We start from the raw sequence: 17,771 nt of genomic DNA on the forward strand, positions 1-17,771 counted from the left end.
AAAGAATCACAACATAAGAAGTCAGCCAACCAGCAAACAGGGACTCCCGTAAGTGTTGTCCTCTCAGCTTAACGATGACCATGCACTGCCTCCAGGGCCAGGAGGTTTGCTCCTAGCTCTGCTTCTCTCTCTTTTTGAAACAAGAACAATAATCTGTCTACATGTCACCCTAGCAAGAAATGTTATGGTTTCTAGGGCACACTTTTACCTATGTCATGCTCCTGGAGCAGCTTGTCCAGGCGAGGCAAGTATTGCACAATGAGCTGTCGCAGGACACGCTGGTCTGTTTGTACACCCATCAGGGTGGTGCTGAAGTAGGAGGCAGGAACCAGTTCCTCAATGATAGCACACATCATCCAGAAGGCATCTTCCTCCTCCAAGAAGAGCAGCAGAGAGGCAGCTACCTAGGATTTTGAAAAAAGAAGAAATGCATGTCCTAAGAGGAGCAGAACTCTTTCTGCACTTCCTCATGTGGAGAGATAGACTAGTATCTAGGTGATGAACATCCTCCTTTACAGCAGCTCTCTTGCAGTCTCCACTGAAGGGATTTCTTCTGAGTATAATGCATGCCCCTCCCTCACAAGTGGACTGAATTCCTCCACACATCTTTGGATACACACTGCTACTCCCTTACTGAGGAAAAATATTCCATGTGGAAGGGATTTCATTTCACCTCATCTGGAGGCCATAGCGTCTGGCAGTATTGCCTCAAATAATTTGCACCAGTGTAGCAACCACAGACAAAACTATCCCTATCACAAAGACACTCTGAAAGCAGGTTACCATGCCAGTGCCCTGGCAATATCCAATCTCTGGGTAGAGCCAGGCAAGTCCACGTAGTATCCTGCGTAGCCGTGGCACACCAATACTGTTCATGTTGGAGAAGCAGGCATTGCTGGGCATTGTGCGTAGCAGGTCCTTTTCAATCTGCCAGAGAGCCATAAAAAAAGAACAGAGTCAGTTTGCACTACCTGAACAACTGCCTTCTGCTCTATGCACTTCCCCATGGCCCCTTGCCTCAGGTAACTCTGCTTCCCCACACCCATCCATACATCCTTATGCACCAAAGAAGGTGGCTTGCCCAAGTACCTGGGGTCAGTTTAACAGCCTTCAGTGACATGTGAGACACAGTGACTTGGTATCTCCCAAGGAATACTTGCCTAAACTCAACCCCTAGTTTCACCAGTAAGAATAGCAAGCACACTAGTTAAGAATTTCATCTGCTTGGATTTCAAGGAAGGGTTTCCAATAAACCTATTCCAGAGAGAAACCAACAACCTGGCTGTATCTGTGACACAGGACTTGGAGGTGAACAGCCCAGAGATCTCCTTCGGGCAGTGTTGTTTCTTCTTCCAACCATTTTGAATCTAGCTTCTTGGTGATGTGTGAACATATGCAGAGGAAGTTTCAACCACGTATGTCCTCTCAACTGTCCCTGCCACAGGTGTCAGACCCCTTCCTCCTCATACAGCAAATCTTCCCTTTCTCCCCATTCCCTTGTGCCCAGTCAGCACTAGGCAGTGTCTCCTACCTGTTTGGCAGCAATGGTTTCATTGTTAGAGCTGTTTTTCACAATATCCCGATACGACATCTCTGAATTCCTCTTTTTCTGCAAGGCTCCAGACAGGCGCATCCACAGCTATGGGAACAGGGTGAACAAAGACAGGAGTCATTAAGCCACAGAAAGTCAAAATCTGGCACCCTCTCAACCAAGAGAAAGTGGTCTTGCTCCACTGTCTCTTACTCCAGGCACAAAAGCCTGCCCAGAACAGGCAGCACCCTCACCTGTGGCCTCATGCTATGTGGGATGCCAGCTAGCACCAGGGAGCGCAGCTTGTCTGAATGAGGTAGGGTGACCTCAATTTTGTCCCAGGTGAGGTCACCCACGTCATGGTTATGTGTGAATTCCAGATGAGCCTGCCACTTGAGCCTCTGCTGTGGCTCCTCTGTCAGTGGGATCCCCAGAAGCTTGCTGGAGTTTGGCTCAGCACCATCTGCCTCAGCAAAGGGAAGGGAATGAAATGAAAACATGTGAGTGAGGAAAACAGGAGAGGGAATGAACATAGGGCAGGGAGTAGGATGGCCATCCAAAGAAAGCACATTGAAAACATTCAGATCTTCCAGCCTGAGCATAAAAAGGAAAAGCTTGGTTTCTATCTTCTCCATGCAGCAAATTTTGTGGTCATAAGCAAAAGGCAGTGGGGCCTTGAGAACTAAAGAAGCTGTCAGCAGGCTTCTAGTCCCTACTTAATCATGATTTAGAACAGAGTGTAGCTAGAATTAAACAAGATCATGGCAGCAGTCATCCTACAGGGTTTTGTAAGGATCTGTGAATCAGGCTGACAAAAGCATAGCAAGCCTCAGAGGTGTCAAGCAGAAGGTATATGCTCATGCAGGTACTGAGGTGCAAAATTTTAACTTTGGATCTATTGAATCACCAACATAGCTTTAACAAGACCACTTCCAAATTCACAATGAGAGAGCACCTTAATCTGAGGCTGGCTTTCTAAAATAGATACTTCAGCACAAGTACAGGTTTGACGTAAGGCACTCTGTCCTTCACCATGTAACACATCCCAACAATGCAGTCCAAATCTTTTTGCAGATTTTATAATGCACAAATCAATCAAAGTTATGGCTGAAGAAAATCACTGTGTTCTGTCCTCATCTCCAGGTCATTGTTTCAAAGAAGATCCTCTATGACTCTGGGTGCCTCAGTGCTCACATGCAAACAACTTCTGCCCTTGCACCATATGGACTGAACCCTAGAAATGTACTCTCACAGCATATGAAGCCATTCCTATTTTCCCCACTCCCTTCTCTTCCTCTTTCCAAAGGCAGCCAGCTGTTGCAGTTCAATGCCCAGCTGCAACAGCTCTCCCTCTTACTCATGGCACAAGCATAAGGGGATGGAAATGACTCTGCTGCATAATCTATGCTCCAGACCCCCATAAGACCAGCATGTCCAACACAGTCAGTTACAGTGGTAGGATACAGAATGATGTCTACAGATGGGTAGATGAGACTTGGCACAGAATGGCTGGCAAATCACCCTGTCATACTCTGAAGCATGGAATGGGCTGGATACAGGACACAATGGAAGGGGACTGGCTTTACCTTCCTTATCAACTCGGAAACCGAATTCATCATAGCGGAACTCTGGCTGCTCGACAGATTCTTCTTTCTAGGAGACGTGAAGAAGGAGAACAGACACTTTAGCTCTGAACAACTAACAGAGACATTTGGATATTGCCCCATTCCATCACTGTGCACACGGTGCCCTCTGAGTGACTAGACTAGACTTCCTTGCCTTTTTCACTTTCAATGCCTCCCACCACGATTCCCAGTTGGAAGTATGGCAAGTAAGTATGCCATTCCCATTTTGACTTCTCCATAGAAGTTGTGAAGCCCTGCCTTCACACCTGCACAGATTTTCCCAGCAATCCTTTTTCCAGCACCATATCAAGATCAGAACTTCCCACCTGGAGAGGCATGCAGCCCTCCTCATGGACTGAGAAATTCACACACATCAGCTCAAGTGGTCTCTATTGTCTATGTCTCTAATACACAGCAGTCCTGCGCACACACACTGCAAATTCAGCTCCCTGCATTGCTCCATCTCCTGCCTGTTGCTTTCAGATTTTCTCTGAAAGATGGCAGGCAAAGCTGGGATCTGCACCTGTGAAGCAAGCCCAAATTATAGGCCAAAAGAAATTAAGGTTCATGACCCAAATCTCAACTTTCCTTATCTGTGCTCATGGCTGGCATTGCAGGAGGTGACAACCAGGCTTTTTTTGTGAAGTGAAAACCTAGATACCTCCCCTTGTCTGCAAGGCCCCTGCCCCTCCTGTGTGGTTTCCCACAAGCATTACACCTAGGCAGCATGCAAGAAGCATGCTTCTAGCATAGCTCCACAGTAAGCTTTACTCTGCTTTACAGGGCCTAACTGCTTTCAGGAAACACTGCGGGTAAGTTACAAAATTCCACGGCTGCTCCCTTCCTTCCTGCTCTGCCCACCTGGTGACAAGTCTTGAGGCTAGCATTTCCTGCCATGCACAACCCATCTTGAGTAGCTTGATGATGACAGAGACGTCCTGAGGGTGTCAACATTTTCAAAGTGGAGTAATAGTTGCAAAACAGCAAGGCAATAATTCACACAAGTTTCTTTGTGCTCTGAAAGATGCTCTTGCAAAAGCCAGGATGCAGCCGCAAAACGTGTGAAGTTTATATAGCAAACAAGCATCCACAACCAATCACTGGAGTGAAAGTGCACCCTTCCCTCCTTTTCCCTGTGGCTTTCGGAGACCACCAGAAATCACCAGGGTCCCAGAGAACACCCCACTCCCTACCCCACACTGTACCTGTGTGTATTTTGCCAGGATCTCCTGAGGCCAAATGCTGGGAGTGAGTGCTGAAAAGGGGCCCCCAGCAGGGGGAGTGTGATGGCCTAAACAGAAAGAGATCAACACACAACAGTGAAAACTTGGAAGGACTCCCCTGGAAAACACATACTCAGTACAGGCTGTTTCAGGAAGGGAAGGACTCACTCGGCAGTTTGTCACTACTGCTATCCTAGGCATTGAAACAGCTCCCGCTTCACCAACAAAGCAAGTAAGAAGAAAAAAAAAATTTGGGTAATGATTCCCCTGGCATGGCACTGATTGTGAAGCTTTTCCAAGCAGTAGAAAGATCACACGATCACAGAATGGCTTAGGTTGGAAAGGACCTTTAAGATTATCTAGTTCCAATCCCCCTGCCATGGGCAGGGATACCTCACACAGGATCATGTTGCCCAAGGCTCTGTCCAACCTGACCTTGAACACTTCTTTGGGCTGCCTGCGCCAGTGCCTCACCACCCTCATAGTAAAGAACTTCTTCCTTATATCTAACCTGAACATCCCCTGTTTTAGTTTAAAGCCATTACTCCCTGTCCTATCATTACAGTCCCTGATGAACAATCCTTCTCCAGCATCCTTGTAGGTCCCCTTCAGATACTGGAAGACTGCTATGAGGTCTCCATGCAGCTTCTCTTCTCTGGGCTGAAGAGCCCCAACTTTCTCAGCCTGTCTTCATATGGGAGGTGCTCCAGTCCCCTGATCATCCTCGTGGCCCTCCTCTGGACTTAATCCAACAGTTCCATGTCCTTTTTATGTTGAGGACACCAGAACTGCACACAATACTCCAAGTGAGGTCTCATGAGAGCAGAGTAGAGGGGCAGGATCACCTCCTTCGACCTGCTGGTCACGCTCCTTTTGATGCAGCCCAGGATACGGTTGGCTTTCTGGGCTGCGAGCACATACTGCAGCTGGCTCATGTTCATTTTCTCATTGACCAACACCCCCAAGTCCTTCTCCACAGGGCTGCTCTGAATCTCCTCTCTGCCCAACCTGTAGCTGTGCCTGGGATTGCTCTGACCCAGGTGTAGGACCTTGCACTTGGCATGGTTAAACTTCATGAGGTTGGCATCAGCCCACCTCACAAGCATGTCAAGGTCCCTCTTGATGGCATTCCTTCCCTCCAGTGTATCAACCGAACCACACACCTTGGTGTCATCGGCAAACTTGCTGAGGGTGCACTCAATCCCAATGCCCATGTCACCAACAAAGATGTTGAACAGGACCAGCCCCAACACCAAAACCTGAGGGACACTGCTCGCTACTGGTCTCCAGTTTGACATAGAGCCACTGACCGTAACTCCCTGCGTGCGGCCATCCATCCTGTTCTTTATCCACAGGGTGGTCCACCTATCAAATTGATGTCTCTCCAGTTTAGAGACAAGGATGTTGTGCAGGACAGCAACAAACGCTTTGCACAAATCCAGGTAGACGATGTCAATTGCTCGGCCCCTATCCATCAGTTCTGTGGCCGCATCACAGAAGGCCACCAAATTGGTCAAGCATGATTAGCCCTTAGCGAAGCCTTGTTGGCTCTCACCAAACACATCATTATTTTCAATATGCCTGAAACTAAAACACGATGCCATGGAACTATCTCTTTTTCCTAAAAGTCCCTTTCTTAGAGGGACCATTTGGCCTTTCTGCTTCTTTTGCTCAGTAGTAAGAGATAAAAGCATCTATTTCACCTCTACTGTGTACATTTTTGTCTGCTCACCTGACATTGTGCTAGGTAAGGCTGAGTAGCAGAGCTTGTCAGCAGGTCCAGAAATGCTGGTATCACAGGTTAGAGGTCAGTATCCTATTACAAGAAGAAAAAACCAACAACAAACATATTGGTGATGACAGAATTTAGACAGTATCTAAGAACATGGTGGAGAACAGACACACCCTTCACACACAATTTGCCCACAGGAAAACTAAATCCCTTAGTATTTAAGTTCCCCCACAGGAACTTTAAATTCCAGAGACTGGACTCTTGGTTTCATACCTACCCATTAGCTAGAAAGAGCATGCCGTCATTCACCAAATTCCTTGTGACAGTAATAGCACTGCTGACTGAAAGAATGTCAAAAACCCAGTCAACTTCCATCACTTTTTCCATTATGTATTGTGAGTCCTGTATTTATTCACCAATACTAAAAAAAACGTACCATCATTCTCTGAATACACTGCCCATGAAGAAAGGACTGGAATGGTGAAAAGGGTTTAAGGATGTATCATTAGATGCAATAACACTGAAAGGGATTTTAGGAGTGGCATCACAAACCACAGGAGCAAAGTGTATTATGCTGTGGAATACAGCTCCCTGAAGGGAGCTGGGAAAACTGAAAATGATTTTGTGCGATGAACTGGGCTGGGATGTGGACAGCATGTTATCAAGTACCTCTGCAATGAGCCAAGCTCCTCTGAACTAAATCAGGCAAAAGACCTCAGATGATGAAACAGCCTACATAGATCCCCTGCTGACTTTCCTGATACCAGTTCACAGCAGAATTTTATGGGGGTTTTCCACAAAAACAGTGGAAAGATCTAGTAATCAGAGGGAGAGATTCTGGACTTGAAGACCAACCTTATAACTCCATGTGGGAGGCAGCAGGAGCCACCTCTATGAAGCAGATAAAGACAGTACTGGGATATATCAGTCACTTGTGCTTACTTGGAAAATAACCTAGTTAAAACTAACATTTGCACGACTGGGATGGGTTTTTCAGCTTCTCCATTCCAGTAAAACTACTTAAGACTGCAAACCACTAAAAGAAGAAACCCCAGGGATTCATCCAGCAAGCCCTGTCAAGCTGTTTATAGTGCTCAATAGTACAAGGTGATACTACCTTTGCATCTCAGTGAGCTTTCCAGTGAGCTCTTGCAGCCTGCAAGTGCCTTGCTATAGCACTCCAAGATAAGCAGCTGTAAAAGCATAAAAAGATCTATCTGAGAACACAAATGTTAAGGCTTCTTCCTCCCAGATTTGAACAGTTCTCTGCATGGGAAAGGCTCGCATGGATGAACAGACACTCTGATTTTCTGACACCAGCTCTCAAGGCAAAAAGAAAAACACAGAAAGAAACAGAAAAAAGTTCAGCTTTTATTTCTGAGAAGTAACATTGTCCACACAATCATCAACTGCTTACCCACGAGTCCTGTAAATGTTTTTCTATACTTTTCTATAGCCCCACTTTTTGCCTTAGCACCAACTCTTCCCTGGGTAGCTTTGAAGACATATGAACTACAAAATGAGCACCTGCAGCTCATTATACATGGGAATGCACACAGCATGAATGCCAAGCAGGTAAAGTTGCTGACAAGTTATTCCCTTTTCAACATCATTGTGAACGTCTTCTGATGGGGTATTTTTCAGGCTTATCACCACCCCGCAACCACAGCTGCTCTGCTCCTGAGCCTGCAGTATGTCCTTCTCCCCCGCCTTCTCTCAGCCCAGGTTAACCCTGTTTCTAATGACTTTTCTTAGGAATGCAGTCACAGTTTCAGACATGTTGTATGTCTGCCATGCTTCTTGTTACCTGTGCTCTGAATCCATCCTCGATGCCTCAAGCTTGTGAGCAGGGATCCCCTCAATCATTATCAACCTTTATCGCATCCACAGTCACTGCTGAACCAGCCTGCTAACACAGGAGCCAGGCCCATGTGTTAGGCATGTAGATGAGATAACACCCCATAACAAGGGAATTAACAACTGTGTTTGGGAAGCTGGGCAGGAGTGCTGAAGCTACAAGTGCCTCTTCATCCCAGGACAGGTGTAGCAGAGGAAAACACCTTCCCTTGTCCACGTCATCACACGCTGGCCTTCTCCTTGCTGGAAATCACTTCCCTGCCTGCTGCCTGCATTAGAGCACTGAACTTGATGGGCAGGTTTTTCCTGTCCCTGGTTCCTATAGAAACCTTCCTGTGAGCACACATCTGGGACTGGGTCCAGGGAAAGCTTGAAGCTCACCTTGCTGCTGGCACTGGGGTGTGCAAAAGGGCAGGGTGGCAAGCGTGAATCACACCAAGAGAAGGCTTCAGCTGTGGCACAATGAGGTGGTGCACTGAGGACCGCCCATAGAGCCAGGTGTCCTCAAGAGAAGGAGCCAAGCCCACTGTGCCAGCCTTGCAGGTCTCCATCACCCTGCTTTCTGCTTGCTCCCAGCTCTGCTTCCAGTACAGCACCACAGGAACTGGTAGAACCACAGGTGTAAGAAGGCTCCCTGCACAGCCATGCAACACCCAGTGCAAGCCAAGGAGGAGGTTATCTGGCATATGGGATTGATACAGGAAGTTCTTTCCTTTGACAGATATGAACCTAAAGCAACTCTCAAACTCTCCTATGCAAGGAGACAGCAAGTAACAAAAGGCATTTCCTTGAAGCCTGTGAAATTGCATGCATGAAATTGCCAAAGCTTACTTAGCTGTGTTATTTGCGCAGTCCATACTTCTGAAATGAACAACAGTAATGGGTAAAAAGGAAAAAACAGATCAGATTCAACAAATATTCATGGCAACCTGCAAACCATCAGAACTCTAGAATCAACACCAGTTTTCACCCATTAATTGAGAGGCATTTTCCATTTTTAATGGCAACTTGAGTTTCCTGTACAAAGCGATTTTGGTCACACAACAGGTAGTCCTCACACTTTGAAAGAAATGTATTTTTTGTTAAAGTGCAAATGATACCTCTTATTTGCAGCTTTACCTTTTAAGTTGAGCCTGTAAAACAAATCATACCACCACTGATTCCAGCCTGCCAGAAGACAGCTGTAATGTCAGCATGTGTCCCTGAAAAAGAAGGCTGTGAGCTATTTGAAGCTCTCCAGCTGCAACACCTTTGTTGGAGCTGCAAATACACACAGTATAGGATTATATCCAATTAGTTTCTTTTCCAGTGTAGGTGTCCTTTAGAAATTTATGTTTGCAAAGGAGACCTGCAAATTTACTTCCACTTAGTGATACTGAGCCTCCTCTGGACACACTTGCCCTTCCACACAGTTGTGATATGAGAGATTTCAATTACCTAGCTTCTTGCTAACACCAGATAACAATCTCCTGCTGCCTGTGTTTTACTTGTTTGGCCTCTTTTGCCATGTGATCTCCACTTCAGCCTGCTGTGGTAGTGCCTGAATGAGCTAGGCATGAAATGACACTGTGCAAAGCCTTTCAGTAGGATCTTTATTTTGAGACAGAAACTCAGGAGTGTTCTTCCCCTGCTGCTTTTAGCAACAAAAAAATAAAGAATCCACTAATAAGCCACCAAAAAAAGCAACAAGCTTCTAGCAGACTGCAGAAAATTACCATTTTGCAAAGCAATGTTTCTGTATGCTGAAAATATTACAACTAGTACAATATTACAACTACATAAGAGCAGTCAGTGGACATCATCAGAAGGAGCAGAACAAGCATAACAATTCTTCCTAGAATGACTTTCATCCACTACCATAGGGACAGCATATACAGCATTTCCTCTGACAGTGATCTAGCACAGGGAAAAACTGCTTTCCATTATGCTTAATAAGAACATGAAGCAATACTGCATGCAGTAAATCCCACTGCCACCTCTGGACTGTCAACTGGTTTCCACTTCTCTCTATTCTCTTCCTTTATTAAATAAAATAAGTTTTGAAAGAGAGAAAAGCAAGAGCCACAGTACCCATCAAGAGGCCATGCACTTAGGTATAGCTCTAGCAGCCTCTTCCAGCTCAGCTTTTAAAACCCCAAGGAGACTGAATCCAATTTAAGAACTCCCTCTCTCAAAAATCAGACAAAAATCAGATTGTGCACCACATCTGACAGTTCATTTCTGTCCTCTCACACCTGGAAAGCTTTGCTTTCCTCATTAAAATCCTGACTTGCTCAAAGAAATGCACAAGGGGGTTCTCAGCAGGAAACTCTTCACTTTCCCTTCCCCCACTGGTTTCTCCCTTAGGTCAGGCAAATACATATCCTGAAGCTGCAAATACCATTAGTTCCACGAGTCAATATTTGCTTTGCATGTATATAGTCAGAAGAAAACTCCAGCTTTACAAACAGGTAGGTAAGCGAACAAACCACAGCCACAAACCTGAATAAGGGGGTGCACAAGTCACACCCTGACTTTTTAAATGATGCAGAATCCCACACAACCACTGACACACACAAACCTCTGGTTAAGGAGTCAGTACACTGTTGGTGAACCTGGGTCATTCCAGGAACTATCTGCTTAAGGCTTACAAGCCACAACCAGCCTTACATTGCTTTGAGTGCTGAGCAACATACTACAAATGCAGGATGGAGGTGCTGAGGTAGCCTTCATGCTTGCTTTCTACCACATGAGCTGGAATAAAAAGTTAGGGGACTTTAACTGCCCTCAGCCCACTTTTCCATAGCAGAGAAAGTGAATCAGATAAAACAAACTGCAGAGCAGGGTAGGCAAGCAGGCAGGATGGCAAGTGTTTGACAGCATCATGTCACTGAAACACATGTTGCAGAGACATCACTCAGAGACACCCGGTGCTGTCCAGTCACCAACTGGGATCACATACTCACTGCAGCAGCCTCTTCCCAGCTGCCTCAGGGCACTATTAGAGTGACACATAACAGAGACAACAAAAAGTAAATTGGAACTCTGTGTCTCCTGCAATAAAGCACCCTGTAGACTCCTGGCTATATGGAAATGTAATTTCATGCAGAAATGTACTAAAAGGTACTTCCATGCAAGGTATCTGCTCCCTGCACTGATCAGTATCCAGCAAGTCTGCCTGCTGTAATGACAAGAGAGCCCTGCTGGAGCCAAATGTGCTGAACCGTTTTCAGTTTATACAAAAGGAACAGAACAAGTAACTTCCAGTTTCATATCCATGTAATCTCAGCCTTGAAAATAAGGATGTGAAAAAGCAGAATCCTGTTTCCTCCTGCATTGGACAGACAGACCACAGATGGATTTCCTGATTGTAGTTCGATGTGTCAAGCTTGCTTCTAAAAAAAAACCCTGCGTCGTGGTTTAAACCAAGTTCCCCTACTCCCGGAGAGTTAGGAAGGAAAATCCAAAGAATGTAGCCCCCACGGATTGAGATAAGAACGGTTTAATTGCTAAGGCATAACACAGAACCCCTACTGCCATTTACTACTACAAATAATAATGATACAGCAAACAACAAGTGAAAAGAATACAACACCCCACCAGCCACCGACCCATAACTCACTCCACCCTGCCCGGCTGAGCACCACGTGCTCCTTCCTCCATTTTCCTCTCCTCCTCCACCTGGCTGGAAAAAAAAAACCTTGAACAAAAAAACACCCTTAAAACATGCTCAAACCATGACATTATCCACCCCTTATTCCATACCATTCACGTCATGCCCAGATCCCACATTTTCAATACACCATCCATCACTCTTAAGTCCACCCCTCGATCATAAGACATCTCTATGTTGCATCTCTGGAATGATGGCCTGAAGTATCTGGGCCCACCAGGCTCAAAATCATTCACTGTCCCCTTCAGCAGTTCTACAGCTTGCTGCTGGGGACTCCATACAGCTGCCTTCCACTTCCAATGCTTCCAAAGCACTGGAGGGGCCCAGTGGATCAGATACTTGGCCATACTGTCCCACATGCCCAGCCACTCATGACTGTCCAGCCTTGGGGACAGTCTCCTGGTGCTCCTATATCCTTGTCTAACCCTAGACAAGACCCAAACCTGACTCTGCTTAACTTTTGGGATCAGACAAAATGATTGTGGATAGAACACACTCTGTGTGTGTGCCACCATGCTGACCCCTATCACAATCAGCAGGCAGGTCCCAAGGGCACCCAAAAGCCATTCAAAACCATCAGAACTCTCAGATGATGCTGCTGCACTTGTCACTGGGGCTGATGTAGCTGCCGTGCTTGCCAGCTCTCCGACTATCAGCTTCTCTTCTCCCGAGTCCGGATCTTCCTTCTCTGCCTTGCTGGGAAGTGCTGCGTGGTCTCCTGCATCCTGCTGGGGGTCGGCGGGTGACTTCCGGGAGACACTCTCGGCCGTCGGAGGGTCGGGAACGGCCGCGGGACTCACCTCCTCCGCTGCCTGATCCCGCTGCTCAGCTACCGCCCTGCTCCGCTCCTCCCCCGCCTGCTCCCGCTGCTCTGCCACAGCCGTTTGGCTCCCCGTGCCGCTCTCCCTGGCAGCCTCAGCTGCCGGCAGCTCCCGGGGCCGCTCTCCCTGGCAGCCTCAGCTGCCGGCAGCTCCCGGGGCCGCTCAGATCTGTTCTTATCTCAAACCCTCGGGCCCCACGTTGGGCGCCAAAAATGTCGTGGTTTAAACCAAGTCCCCCAACTCCCGGAGAGTTAGGAAGGAAAATCCAAAGAATGTAGCCCCCACGGATTGAGATAAGAACGGTTTAATTGCTAAGGCATAACACAGAACCCCTACTGCCATTTACTACTACAAATAATAATGATACAGCAAACAACAAGTGAAAAGAATACAACACCCCACCAGCCACCGACCCATAACTCACTCCACCCTGCCCGGCTGAGCACCGCGTGCTCCTTCCTCCATTTTCCTCTCCTCCTCCACCTGGCTGGAAAAAAAAACCTTGAACAAAAAAACACCCTTAAAACATGCTCAAACCATGACACCCTGCACAACACCTACTCATGCAGAATGCAGCTATCCTACATACTAACAGATACTTTCTTCTCAGAGCAGAACTAACTTCTATTTATCTGGCTGTAAAGCAAAGAACTGATCCTTTGTGCAGGACACAGCTTGAAAAGGCTGAAGCTCCTACTTCTAAAACCTGGAGATAACAAAGGCTTCCCCCATGTGGTTCACGAAAAAAAATCCAACCAAACCCAAACCAAACTTATTTATGGCTCTGCTGATTCCCTGTGTTGCTAACAGAAGCTACCACACTTTTAGCCCTGAAAAGCAGAAGGTGTGCTCCTCCCACATCACACAAGGAGGATGACAACAGAGTGAGCGCTGGAACAACAGTTGTCTTTTTTAATCTGCATTGAATGAGGTTGGAGAAAAAGGCCAGGACATAATATAGCAAAGTGCTCACTCTCACTGCATAGCATGATTTCCCTTGCATCCAACAGAGAGGGAAAAATAGCCCTGCATGCTAAAAGGCAGGTCTACAATTGCCCTAGTTGTCAAGGTTTAGGGTAAAGACAATTCCACATTAAACACTGCTACGCAAATATAATTCAAAAGTTTCTGATTAGTGTCTAAGGTGGCCCCAAACATCTCTTCCATGAAAGTCAATTTCTGCACAATAAACAGACACTTTCACCAAAATAAGCGTGGTGCAGGACCAGGGGACTTCTGCAGAGCTCTACAGAAACTCATTTTTGCCAAAACTCTCCAGAAGTGGTTTTTACCTCCTGATCCACAAACTTCTGCAAGTCTGCAAACTGTTTATGAGATGTCTGTGGAAGGTAATGACAACTGTTCAGTTTTGCTTGCTATATAGAAGTTTGAAAGGAAATATTTCTGTTAGAGATGCAGGGTTATTCCAACCAAAGAAACACTGGAAGATACTACTGACAGTTATTGAAAGACAGGTATCCTTTATATGACATTCCTATCCTGTGCAGTGACAAGCAGTGCCATCTGAGGTGTTCTCCATCACCTCCAGAGCCAGCCCTGTATGCTCACCCCAGGTGAATGTTTAATTCTCAGCCTGGTCTCATCCTACTGTTCCCAGTGACAAAGGAACAACAGCCTGAAGAATGGCTCTTCCTTGACATGGTCTCTGATGGATTTGCAGAGGTATAGCTGTCAAGGTTTGCCATTCCCTTGGTGAGGCACAAGAAAGGTTAGATTCAGCTCACACTCCCGTAGCTCTGTTGCATTACTATTTGGCCTAGTATTAGCAAAAACCCACAAGATTCACCCAGCAGGATTCTAAGCTACGGCTCACTTCATTTGTCTCCAGAAAATAGCTTTTTAAAGAGAATATATCCCACAGCACTCAAGATCCTTCTTTTTCAGCACTCTGTCTTTCCAATACCCAGTCTTTCCAGCACTCGACTTTCTGAAGAGGCTAAAATTACTCAAAACACCTCTCAGGACTGTTTGCAAAGCTCTTACCTAGCATGTCATGTTAAGACTACTTAGATCTTGCTCAAGCAGAAATTTATAGGCACAGATAACTCAGAGGAAAAAAGCAAAATATATAACAACCATTAACATGGGCAACAAAACAACACCCTCCCCCCCCCCCCCCCCCAATATTTCCTGTTTCTGGGGATCAGGAAGATCTCTTGTCCAGAATAAAAGGCCTGTCAGGCTATGGACATTTTCTCTCAACTCTGAATTGTCAGGTACTTCCCAGCCAAGAAATACTGCACTGACGAGGCAGTGACAAGAGTTCTCATAGTCATACTACTACAAATATGCTATCTCCTTTCCTCCTATCCCATAAAACAAAGTGTTTTCATTTCTCCTAGTTCTTGTTTTGTTCTGTTACCAATATAGCTTGTTGCACTCCAGTTTAGAAAACAGATGGGCCTTCCTCAGAGACAAAACAAGAGTGGCAGGAGAATATCCTCCTCTTCCCTACCTGTTGTCAACAGTTAACACAGCTGAGAGATTTTTCCCACACAAGTGAGATTTTTCCCAGCACTCCCAGACACTTACCCTGTGTAAGCTTTATGTATCTAAAACCTTAACTGTGTGATGAAAGGTGGCATAGAAAGAAGTTTAAGCAAGTTTTTGTGTTGCTGAGGATACAAACCTGAAGTGCCAACATCTTTCTATCTCTTGAGGGATGTTTGTGGCGCTATACTCATGACAGAATGAAGCTATTTGTCTACCTCTTCCTACTTGATAACTGTGAAATCTCCACATCCTATCAATAGGATCTAGGTTAACCACTGTGATACAGATCACCAACTAGGATCACCACTGAGTTAGACAGAACAGCTGTAGGACCACATACACCAAAATACACATAAGCCTCACCCTTATCACTGAAGACAAAGTTGCATTACTCCTTAGAATTTATTTTTTAAAGCTTTCTTTCCTTCTCATGTTTAGATGATAAATTTGCAATTAACAGCCAGGAAGACAGACATCATCCCAGCCATTTCCAAAACAGCTACAATCTCAAATGCAGTATCACCTGGGAGGGACAAACTCACCAGTACTCACCAGTAAAGCATCCCAAACACCAAACATGGTAAGTTATTTTGCAACCAACTTACTAAGAATGAGACTGAGACTGGCAGCTCATTTGGTACGGGTCCCTTAACCAATAATCTTTACTGCTACCACACACCTTGGTAAGTAATGTTGATTTTTGAAAGTTTAATATTTTGATTCCTGCCTGTCTTTTTAGATCACCAAGGTCCTTTAGAGCACTGATATTTGCAAAAGATACCATTTTGCAGGAAAGAAAGCAACAGGTTAAAAGAAGGAAAACCTAAATGACATTTAGCTGAGACCCCAGCATTGAAGAATCATTTCAATCCTGAGCAGTTATGCAGGATTTCCCTCACCTCATTAGCTGATATTACGTTTGTCATCCCCTGACCAGTGCACTTCATTCAGAAATATGCCCCTCAGGGATCCCCTTAGCCCTTCATCAGAGGAAAAGTCCCTGTGAATGACACCTTCCTGAGATTACCAAGACACATTATCAAAACACTGCCATAAACAGGAATTAAGAAAGGTGGCACCTGTTATTTCAATCTATTAAATACAGAATTAACATAACTTTATATTACTAATACACCACCAGTCCCACCCTGACCTCTTTAGTTACATGCCATGCCTCTTCTCATACCCCTCCTTTGCAAACTTTGTGAATTCTCCAGGGTAGGAATCCAACCTTTCTTTCTGCATAGGGACCCCCCCCCCCACACCATGTGCAGATCCAGAAATATATCATGAAATAGATCTTTTTTCCAGTGACTGTTTATTCCAGGATGCCACTCCAGACCCTGCAGCAGCTGAAAAACTACTCTAGAATTCAGATTATCCAGCAAGCAACTGTATTCTGATCAACATTTTAGCACAAGCACAGCACTGCCCCACTCCTGCTAGCTAGGCTGGTAGTTCATTCTCAAGTGATTTTAAGATTCAGCCCCTCACTACCAAACACATACTGTTCTTAATTCCGGCAAAGCTGCTTCTCTCTTCTATCTATAAGGACTAAAAGATGCTCTATTCCTCAAGGCACTTATATGACTTTATTCGCACCACTCACCCCTCAAACAGCACAGCAAGCCATGCAGAGTGAGCCTGAGACATCACGAAATAGGAAGCTATAACATCACATAACCCTCCCCCCCCCACACCAACACTGAAATCTATTCATTTAGAAGTACCTGCCTAAATCCAGAAATTAGGAAGGAAACAAAGCAGACACGGAGAGGACATTTCTCCTGTCCCACCTTTACCAGCTGTGCAAAGACACCAGCTGTCCCGGAGCCCATAGCCACGGCCTGCGAAGAGATTTCAATCTGTACCACGGTGGTTCTTCACTCCTTCCAATTTGCATTACCAGATACAAGAAATTACATTTGCCTCCCAACTTGCTTCTAACATTTATTACAGCTGACAATCACAGGGCCTTGCAGTATGTCCATTCATACCCACTGCCTAGAGGATACTGCCATGTTTCGTGACTGCTCCTCGCCCGCCCCCCCTCGCCTGACAGGAAACAGACAGATTGTGCCTCCTCTGGGGCACCTCCGAAAAAACCCTGTCACAGAAGGCAAATAAGAATGGCAGAGCTGGAAGGAGGACACCTGCGGAGGGTCACAGCCACGGAGAGGACAACAAGCAACCTACGGGAGCACCCTGGGGCAGGAGAGAGCAGAGCGTGGGGGGAGGGGGGGGGGGGGGGGGGGGGGGGGCAAGCAGAGGATGGCCACAAGCAGAGCGTGCCCCACCGAGCCTGACCAACACACTCCGCACAACGTGAGTCACTCGTCGGAGCCCAGACCCTGCGTCAGCGCTGTGGGGGAGCGAGGAGAAGCCGGCCCAGGGGCTCGGCCGGGGGGCGCCCTCCCTTCATAGCCCCAGCAGCGTTAGTTCCCCCCTAGTCCCACCGTGCCCCAGGAGCACCTCAGCGGAGAGGGGAGCGGTGCGGTAGCGGGCGGTGAGTGAGGCGCCTCACAGGTGGTTGAGACCATTGCCGGGAAGCCGGCCGTCGCGGGAGAAGGAGCGGGGCTGACAGCCGGGAGGACGAGAGGCGGCCTGCCGAGCGCCGCTGCCCTCGGACAGGGACACCCCCCGTCTCGGCCGCGGCGGCCCCGCCGGCACTCACCTGCTCTCATCTGCGCCGTGCTCCCCGCCGCGCTGTCCCCACAGGGCAGGCGCCCGATCCCGACCCGCCGGCCTCACACGGCGCTCCGAAGAGAGGCGCGACGCGCATGCGCGGCATCCGGGCGGCGGCGCGGGGCGCTGTA

General features: G+C 46.8%; 1 protein-coding gene across 5 annotated transcripts in view; it reads right to left on the reverse strand.

The window, feature by feature from the left end:
- Window positions 1–17,771, reverse strand: part of SGSM3 (small G protein signaling modulator 3) — a 33,677-nt gene that overhangs the window by 15,619 nt on the left and 287 nt on the right. The window contains exons 1-9 of one of the 5 annotated variants that reach the window (XM_031050005.2): window positions 17,630–17,723; window positions 7,229–7,304; window positions 6,112–6,195; window positions 4,362–4,447; window positions 3,118–3,184; window positions 1,786–1,994; window positions 1,532–1,639; window positions 784–927; window positions 209–404 (exon numbers count right to left, since the gene is read on the reverse strand). In XM_031050005.2, coding sequence (XP_030905865.1) covers window positions 209–404; window positions 784–927; window positions 1,532–1,639; window positions 1,786–1,994; window positions 3,118–3,184; window positions 4,362–4,447; window positions 6,112–6,118 — 817 coding nt within the window. In that variant the 5' untranslated portion in view covers window positions 6,119–6,195; window positions 7,229–7,304; window positions 17,630–17,723. Of the gene's footprint in view, window positions 1–208; window positions 405–783; window positions 928–1,531; window positions 1,640–1,785; window positions 1,995–3,117; window positions 3,185–4,361; window positions 4,448–6,111; window positions 6,196–7,228; window positions 7,305–7,918; window positions 8,275–17,629; window positions 17,724–17,771 lie in introns of those variants that run through there. The other 4 variants (XM_031050004.2, XM_031050003.2, XM_031050006.2 and 1 more) reach the window with 4 other exon arrangements.

The sequence above is a fragment of the Melopsittacus undulatus genome, chromosome 5 (assembly GCF_012275295.1).
Source record: "Melopsittacus undulatus isolate bMelUnd1 chromosome 5, bMelUnd1.mat.Z, whole genome shotgun sequence".
Lineage (NCBI taxonomy): Eukaryota > Metazoa > Chordata > Aves > Psittaciformes > Psittaculidae > Melopsittacus > Melopsittacus undulatus.